General features: G+C 32.8%; 2 protein-coding genes across 7 annotated transcripts; both read left to right on the top strand.

Annotated features, from left to right (window-relative positions):
* LOC107613127 (actin-depolymerizing factor 3-like) lies at positions 718 to 5,326 on the top strand. 6 transcript variants are annotated; one of them, XM_021109448.1, is made up of 10 exons: positions 718 to 1,129; positions 1,612 to 1,840; positions 2,118 to 2,197; positions 2,339 to 2,483; positions 3,148 to 3,265; positions 3,345 to 3,426; positions 3,733 to 3,872; positions 4,075 to 4,119; positions 4,540 to 4,629; positions 4,734 to 5,326. In XM_021109448.1, the coding sequence occupies exons 1-7, from the start codon at positions 1,127 to 1,129 to the stop codon at positions 3,865 to 3,867; spliced, it is 792 nt and encodes a 263-aa protein (XP_020965107.1). In that variant the 5' UTR covers positions 718 to 1,126; the 3' UTR covers positions 3,868 to 3,872; positions 4,075 to 4,119; positions 4,540 to 4,629; positions 4,734 to 5,326. The 6 variants fall into 6 exon arrangements, 5 of the variants coding, with proteins under 5 accessions (XP_020965107.1, XP_020965108.1, XP_020965109.1 ...); XM_021109449.1 differs by having other exon boundaries at positions 719 to 1,129; positions 3,773 to 3,872; XM_021109450.1 differs by lacking the exon at positions 3,345 to 3,426 and having other exon boundaries at positions 720 to 1,129; positions 3,777 to 3,872.
* On the top strand, positions 8,087 to 8,842 carry LOC107613126 (VQ motif-containing protein 1-like). Its single transcript, XM_016314983.2, has one exon. The coding sequence runs from the start codon at positions 8,206 to 8,208 to the stop codon at positions 8,578 to 8,580; it is 375 nt and encodes a 124-aa protein (XP_016170469.1). The 5' UTR covers positions 8,087 to 8,205; the 3' UTR covers positions 8,581 to 8,842.

The raw sequence follows: 8,842 nt of genomic DNA, 5'->3' as shown, positions 1-8,842 counted from the left end.
CCGATGAAGAGTTGAAATCCTAAATTCTTTAAGAGGAATCCTAATCTTAAAATCTAAGAGAGAGGAGAGAACCTCTCTCTCTAAAAACTACATCTAAACTATGAAAAGCGAATGATCCGAAAGCTTCTCTATGAATGGATGCATTCCCCCACTTTGTAACCTCTAATCTGTATTTTCTGGACTTGGATCTGGGCCAAAAAGGGTTTCAGAAATCACTGGGAGCATTTTCTGGTGCATGGCGTCTGTCACGCGTCCGCGTCATCTGAAGTTTTCCTTATCACGCGTTCGCTTCGGTCACGCGTACGCGTTATTTGTGTTCTGCTCAAGGCACGCGTCCGCGTCAGTCACGCGTTTGCGTCACTGCATTTTCGCGCTAGGCATGCGGCCACGTCGTCCATGCGTTCGCGTCGCTGCCAGTTTCTTCAAAAACTCCATTTTGTGCTTTCCTTCTATTTTTGTATGTTTCCTTTCCATCCTTTAAATCATTCCTGCCTTAGGAGATCTGAAAATACTTAACACACAAATCACGGCATTGAATGGTAATAAAAGGTAATTAAAATAAATATTTTTAAAGCATAGGAAATATGTTTTTCACATATATCACATAATAAGGAAGGGAAAGTAAAACCATGCAATTTCACATGAATAAGTGGGTGAAGGATTCAATAAATCACTTAAATTGAGCACAAAATATATCATAAAATATGGGTTTATCAAAGCTCCATTCACAGTACACAAATCAAACCTAGCATTCCTCACCCTTCTTCTCCGTCAACGACTCAACGGGCAACTTCTTCTTCTTCTTTCCTAACCCACAGCGCCACCGCCGGCCACCTTCACCGCCGCAGCTACCTTCTCCTTCTTCTCCTCTTTTTTAAACACTGAACCAGTAAAAACACAACCCCTATCTCTCTCGTTCTTTCTCGTTCGCAGAACAAAGCAAGCTCAAGCTCCACCACCACCGCCCCCTCAAGCTCGCATATCTTCTCAACGCTACAACCATCATCTCCTCCAGTCAATGCGGCGGCTATCTTCGCACAAGCCCTAGCTTTTCAAATCCATTCCTATATCTTCTCCTTCCTTTACTTCCCTCTCTTCAAGTTTCAAAGGCAACGCGAACGCAACCATGGTATGGTTTGGCCTCTTTGTTTCTCCTCTATTTCCACTTCTTGTCTCTTTTCATAGTGCTTCAATTTTCTTGCTAGCTCCTTATTATTTATTTTTTAGTTTCGAAATTTGTAAATATTTTGATCATCGGTTTGGGCACTTTGCGTTTGTGTTGCTAATGTTATGGCTTCTTCCACATCCTCGATCTGATCATTGTATCATTCCCTTCTAGATTTGATTATTGATTTCTATTCCTAATTTTAGTCTTGCTAACCCTAAAATTTATAACATGCTTTGGGATCTCATCCACGGAATCTTCCCCTCTAATTTGTTGACTGTATATCAAATTAGGGGTGAAGATCGAAATCACTTGATTTTGTTTTTCGTTGAGGAACTATTAGCTACTCAAGTGGCAAAAAGATTAAAGTATGCGTGAGTAATGATTCGTGTGGGTATCTGCTTGATCATAATTGCTTTGCTTTGGTGTGCCTTTCAATCTCTCAGGAAAATGCAGCTTCCGGAATGGCGGTCCATGATGACTGTAAGTTGTGGTTTTTGGAGCTCAAGACAAAAAGGACTCACAGGTTCATAGTTTTCAAGATTGAGGAGAATCAAAAGCAAGTCATTGTGGAGAAGCTTGGTGAGCCAGCTCAAGGCTACAAAGATTTCGCTGCTTGCCTCCCTCCTAATGAGTGCCGCTATGCTATATATGATTTCGAGTTCTTGACCGAAGGCAATATCCCCAAGAGCAGGATTTTCTTCATTGCTTGGTAATTAGATGTTTGCTTGTTTGTTTGTTCATATAGCTGCTGGTTGCTTTTGCTGTTGATTGATATTGATTTGATTTTCGTGTGCCTTTGTGATATTAATTTGATTTACTAGTTATAAATTAATCTCTAAACAGTTGCATTGTGTTACTTGTTCCAATTTTTCTTGCGTACTACTTGAATAGGAAGATGAGGTTCAAAATTTTAAATTTCTTAACCCTGTTCGTTTCTTCTTTTTGACAGTTTTGTACAGGAATATGATCCCTAGTAACTTTACTATGAATACATCTAATGTGATGGCTAGTTTGTCCACAGATCTGCTGGTGAGTTATTTTTTTATTTTAATTTACAATGTTCTCTTGTTGATGGCAAAGTTTCAGTTTCTAAGTGTAAATCTAATTTTGATTTCAATTTTTGTGTTCTTTCTATGTGAAAATTGGATACTGGTGCAAATATCAAAATAGGGATCAGCATCAAAGACAGAAAACACCAATTTTCTTGAATCCGCTTTCTTTTCAGGCCTTCCTGTTTATTATCTACAAAAGCAATGCACAGAGAACTCTACATTTTCCTTTCCACTCCAGATAGAATCCTATAGTATACAGCAAGGTATGGTACATTCCTGTATTGATAAGATTTCGTGTATAAAAATGGTAACTGAAAAGTGAATCGATAGTTATGGGCTTATGGCTGTGCTGTTTATGCGGTTATTATAATGAAAAGTGTACTCTGTTATTCGATTGCTATAGTAACAATGGGGTTTTAAGTTGGGTTGCTAACCCGTTAGTAGATTTGTGCATCTTCAATTGAGAATAGATTAGAGAACAAACTTATAAAACTTTTATTTGTCACTTGTGCCAATTTGAAATCAGTATTATTTTTTGTTTCTTCACCCATTTGTTAATGATGATAACTTATGCCAATCTGAAATCAATATTATTTTTTATTTTTTCTACTCATTTTCTTAATCATTATAACGCAATTGAACAAGACCAACAGTGACAACAACAAAACCTTTTCTCAATAAGTGGGATTATGTATATGGATCAAATAATGTGATAGTTATAATATAGCATATAGCAGTTTGGAACTGCCAATTCAGCAATTGCTTCTTTTAATTTCTGTTATTTTGCAAATTTCTAGTATTCTTAAATATGCTCAAATACCGTTGTCCTAAAGTTAAATGGATCTCTATTGTACACTGCTATTGATGGTATTTAGATTTTAGTTATAATTCATTCAATAAAATATTTAACATACTTTTTTTTTTCAGGTGACTTCATTTACAATGTTTCGTCTTTCTCTCCCACTAAGCATTTCATAATTCACTCAAGGAAGGGATTGCTCAATGGCATTAGCCCAGTTGAAAATCGGAATATTCCTCCACTAAAGTAAGTTCTAGTAGAAATTGACTTTTGCAATCATATTATATATTGGGTCACCAATGATGTTTCATGCTCTCTAATGCAGATATGAATATTTTTACGGCCTTTTACATGATTTTCCTAACTTAACATTTACAATCAATGGTGGTATTTTTGGTATTGATGAGGTGAACTCTTCTCATGCTGATCAGTCTTTGTTTATTGACTCATATTCATAAGTATTTAAAGGAATTTTCCAGTACTCCATTCTCTTAAAGCATATATATAAAAGGTGTACTCCATATATATGTTCTTCACAAGACTGGGATATTTATAGAAATTCCTTCTGGAAAGCCATTGTTTACAATCTGGTTCTCATTTTTCTATCATTTATAAATTTGTTGATTATTTCATGAACCTAGTTTCTTAACTGGAATGCTTGGTGGTAAAAAGTATTTTATAGCAGGAATTTGACATGTTCACTTTCTCTGCAGATTGAACTTATTCGCAATCTTTTTGTTGCTCTTTTCCTAGCCAGCATTGGAATGTTGATTCATGTTCATTTTCTCTGGAACCATGTTGATTCATGTCATTTTCTCTTCTCAGTCGTGCTTCTAATCTTCATCTAGTTGAGGTTTGTGCTAAAATAATAGTGACTATACTGATGAATCCAGTCTTTGATAGTTTAACGGTTTCTAATAAAAAATCATCCCTGATGTTCTTATTATACAGTGATTTTGCTTTATCTATTGAACCCAGAAAGGCAGAAATGATGATATAGATTGATACTTAATTATTGCCAGCCAATAGAGATTCTGATATTTTATTAATTTCAGGGTAAACTATATTTGCTGCTTCGTGGGACCACAGCTCTTAGTCTGGTACGAAACATTTTTATATATTTGAATTAACAGCTACAGGGATCCGTAACTGATCTATAATTGGGGGTTATAGTCTTGCAGATTTTGAAATGTTGTGAACATGGCAATATACACATATAGCTGATAAACTTGGTGCAAAGAAATGGATAGGACAATAAAAACTTCTTTGTCTTTCAAAGAGATTGTTCTTTCATTAAAAAGAAAGTTTGAATCGAATGTCAATGTTAGACAAGCTTTGATGTGGGAAAAAATTATCTATTCTGCAATATTGAAGTTTACCAAGATCAAGTATTTAAGTCTGAAAAGCGTGAAGTATATCATAAGCTGCCATCAATTTCAATGCTTTGAATTCAATGATACTACTATTAATTTATTATGAATGCATAATCCCATCAATAATTTCTCAGTTAATTTCTGCAGGTAACAACTCTTTTACTTTTCAAGCTACTTCCTACAGTAGTGCATCTCGGTGTGCTATTGAGGTGGTTCTCTCCTGACAGTTCATTGGAGGTAATCATTCCGGGAACTGATGGATTTTCTTTAGGTGAAAGTCTGTGATCTAATCTTTTTAGTTATTTTTTCTAATAATTGCCTTATTTGTTGTCTGAGTGTAGATCGGATATATTAAGGTAGACATCCTCTGCTCAGAAAGTGGGAAGCAGCGAATAACTTTGATGGACCAAGAATCGCATGATTCTTGATAAGTGCTTTTTTTTGTTGGACCAAGAATCTTTATAATTTACATGTTCCTAGTTATATTTCTACCCATATGAAATATTTTGTTGCCTCATTAGTCTTAATTAATTCTCTACTGAATTGGAAGCAGAGATAGACTGCCTCAATCAGATATACATTTGGCGGCGGCATGTTCGAGATGAATGAAGTGAAGGGTGGCTGTCCATACGGTACCCGAACTTATGCTGGTGGTGATGGATCAAGACAACCAACTAAACTTGAGTTGGAGCAAGCATTCCACCAAGGCAAGTATATTGCCACCATCACTAAGAAGCTCAAGAAAGAATGAAGCTATTCATAAATTAGGGATATTGAATCCTGATGAGTCCACTAGTAGTTACTTGTCATCTAATGTATTTAGTTTGTATTATTGCATGGAAATAATTGCTTCTTATCATAAAGAAAGCGCTTTGTACTCACTTCAGTGTTTTTCTATTTGTACCATCAATAAAAATTTGTATTATTAAATTTATATTTATTTTGTATGAAAACAAGTTTATTTTGCAATGGAAAAATCTATAAAAAATTCTATTTTACCTTACTGACGGATTTACAGACGGATTTTCTGTCTGTAATCAGAGTGTGGGATGATTTTCCAAGGTTCAAATTATAGACGGAAAATTTGTTGAAAAATCTGTCTGTAATTACAGACAGAAAATATGCCGAAAAATCCGTCTGTAATTACCGACAAAAAATTTGCCGAAAAATCTGTCTGTAATTACAGATGGAAAATCCATCGAAAAATCCGTCTGTAATTACCGACGAAAAATCTGCCGGAAAGTTCGTTGTCTCCAGGAAATGGATGGAGAATTTACAGAGGGAAAATCCGTCGGTAATTGGTAAAAATCCGTCGGTAATTTTCCGACAAAAAAAATCCGTCGGTAAATAATTTCCTACGAGGCTTTTACAGAGGGATAAAATCCGTCGGTAATTTTGTCGGTAACCAAAAATTCGTCTGTAATAAAGACTAAATCTGTCTGTATTAATCCATTTTCTAGTTGTGAAATTTCTGGTTTACAATGGCATGTGATTCAATAGCACCGATTTTAGTATAATATAACAGATAAAAGTGAGGATAACTTTTCTAATATAACCTTTTTATTTAAATCATGAGTTGTGATATATAAGTACTCATGATTTTTCTCATTCATGGTTTCAATATGATATCCATTTCGGCGAATATCTTTAAACCCAACAAGTTTCTTAGAGACTTAGTAGATAATAGTGCATTATTTATTATGAATTTTTTTCTCCAGAAAATAAAATTATAATTCTTCTGGAGCCTTCTATTACATTGTCTGAACCAATAATAATAATATTAACACATTCTTCTTTTAGTACAAGATGAGTAATTTTAGTATAATATAACCCAGAAGAAAGTGAAGGCAACTTTTCTAATATAACATTATTTATATACATTATACTTAAAATTTAAATACATAAGAGATAAAATTTAACAAGAAGTTTCTTACATTATATATTAACATAAGTACTTAATAAATTCAAATATTAATTTTTTTTATCCATGACTAAATGACTAATATTTCCTTTACGATCCTTAAAAAAATTATATACTTCATAATGAATGGTGTAATTTTCAGCAACATCCTTTAAAACAAAAATTTTCTCCTTTCGTTTGTTATCATTTTTAAAAAATGCTTGACAAAGATCAACTAAGTGCCTTGGGGTACGAGAAGTACGTGACCAATGGCTCTTTCTACCACAACAGAAATATTTATCTTCTGTTGATTTATTTTGTCCATTATTTCTTTCTTTATTCCACTTCTGGTAAGATCCCTTCTTATGAAAATAATTTTTCTTTCTTTCATAATTTTTTTTATTACCAAAACCTTACCATTTACCTCTTTTGAAGTTTTAATTTACTGCATTTACTTCAGAAAATGGAGCGGCGCCAGCTAGGTGCGCTTCATTATTTTTTTAAAGTAATTCATTGTTACCTCCAGCAACAAGAAATGAAGAAATTAGCTCAAATATTTTTAAAATTTTTTTTTCGACACTGCTGCTGCAGGAGCATATTCGAGACATGGAAGTTTGAAAAAGTAACATGTCATTATCAGTTGTTTTTTCCCACATAATTTTATTCGTGAGATAATTCGAAACATTGCTGAATGGTATTCATTTATAGATTTAAAATTCTATAGACCGAAGTGTGTCCACTCATATCAGACTTGAGGAAGTACCACTGTCTTTTAATGATTATACCTTTCTTGAAGAAGAATTTTTCACAGATTTACAAAATCTTTTAGTGAGATATCATTTTTCAATCCTTCGTCAAGATGACGACGAAGGAAGATTATGACTTTGACTTTATCCTTCTAAGATGCTTTATTTTTAGTCTTAATGGTATCTTCAAGATCTATTGAATCAAGATGAATTTCGACATCTAATATTCATAATAAATAGTTATTTCTAGATAAATCAAGAACACTAAATTTAAGATGAGAAAATTTTGACATAATAAAAATTTATTACCTATGTCTTCTTAAATTTTGATCAAAATTTCGTGCTAATAACATATTGTAAAATAAATAAATAAAAAAGATGAAATAAATATAAAATAGATAAGAGAAAAGTAAATAAATAACTTTAGTATTAATATTCTCTAATATTAATATCTCAATATAACAGAGATGATTCATATATGTATTTACTAATATTATATGTTGTAATGTACATATATATATATATATAAAAAGGAAAAGAGAGGAGTATGTGTTGTTCCAGAGATCTTGTTCTCTTTATTTATACATATATAAAAGTTTCTTTTTTTTTTAGCTTTTATTAAATTCAATCTCTCTTAATAATCTGAGTCTTCCATCATTAAAAAATTGAGCAGTTTATATTATAAAAAAAAGTCATACATTATTAAATGGAGATCCATATATCACAAGAAGTAAATATATATTAGCATAGTGGCTCTTCTGGCTTATAATTATTGGCTTGCAATTGCGAATTGTGAGGCTTGACTATATCAACCTTAAATATCATAGCTTTATTATTAAAATTGGAAACTTTCTTTCTCATTAATTAAATTTCACATAAAAACATAAAAACAGCACCGGTCAACTTATTTCATCTATATAACTTCAAGCCGTCAAACCAAACCCCACCACCCATGAACCACAAAAATTAATTTAATAAACGCGGAAAAAGCCAAACCTTGATGCATCGAATAATATAAATATCCCACGTCAATAACCCAATTAAATTAAGCCCTTTTCACTCCCAAAAGAAGAAGGAAAAAAAATCATCTAGCTAGAGAAAGCTTCTGGGTTTTTCTTCTTTTAGTTTTTCTTTTTATTATTTTAAATTATTATATTTTGTTGAACAATGTCTGGTTATGGCGGTGGAAGCAACAAGGGTCCGGTGAAGGTTGTGATTATAAACACGCAATATGTGGAAACTGATGCTACAAGCTTCAAATCTGTGGTTCAGAAGCTAACTGGTAAAGACTCTTCTGATGATTATGGGAAACCTCGTCATGATAAGCTGAGAGATCACCATCATCATCATCAAAGGAAGAATTATTACAATAATAATAATAATAATAATAATCATGTTCATGTGCCTGATTCTTCTTCATCAGCAGGTAACAATAATAATAATGGTTTTGTAAACCAGTTTTTGATTAGAGATATGTCGTTTAAGGAGTTTGATAGGTTTTTTAGTCAGATGCCACCCATAAACGACATTTTGTCCGAGTAAATAACCACTATTTTACAAATATTATTATTTATTAATTCGAGTTTGAGTTCTTTCTGCTGAGAACTTTTGTGTAGTATATTATGATTTGTAAGTAATTTTATAAATGTATGTTCATTAATTGAACTTAGACATATCTGTTGACTTCTTTAATTTAGCGGGTTGACTTTTGTTGTTGAACCCATTACCCATCTAAATAAACTGTATTGTTTCCGGAAAGAAATGAAAGAAACTAACTTGACCAATAGATGGATACACGTATGAA

This window comes from Arachis ipaensis, chromosome B08 (genome assembly GCF_000816755.2).
Source record: "Arachis ipaensis cultivar K30076 chromosome B08, Araip1.1, whole genome shotgun sequence".
In the NCBI taxonomy this organism is placed as follows: Eukaryota; Viridiplantae; Streptophyta; class Magnoliopsida; order Fabales; family Fabaceae; genus Arachis; species Arachis ipaensis.
Note: the sequence above shows the minus strand (reverse complement) of the source record. Positions and strands in the feature narration are given on the sequence as shown.

Coding starts and splice junctions, on each gene's coding strand:
- LOC107613126 (XM_016314983.2), top strand. CDS start 8,206: ATGTCTGGTTATGGCGGTGGAAGCAACAAGGGTCCGGTGAAGGTTGTG.
- LOC107613127 (XM_021109448.1), top strand. Junction 2,198..2,338: donor GTTTGTCCACAGATCTGCTG/GTGAGTTATTTT, acceptor ATATCAAAATAG/GGATCAGCATCAAAGACAGA. Junction 2,484..3,147: donor ATCCTATAGTATACAGCAAG/GTATGGTACATT, acceptor TTTTTTTTTCAG/GTGACTTCATTTACAATGTT.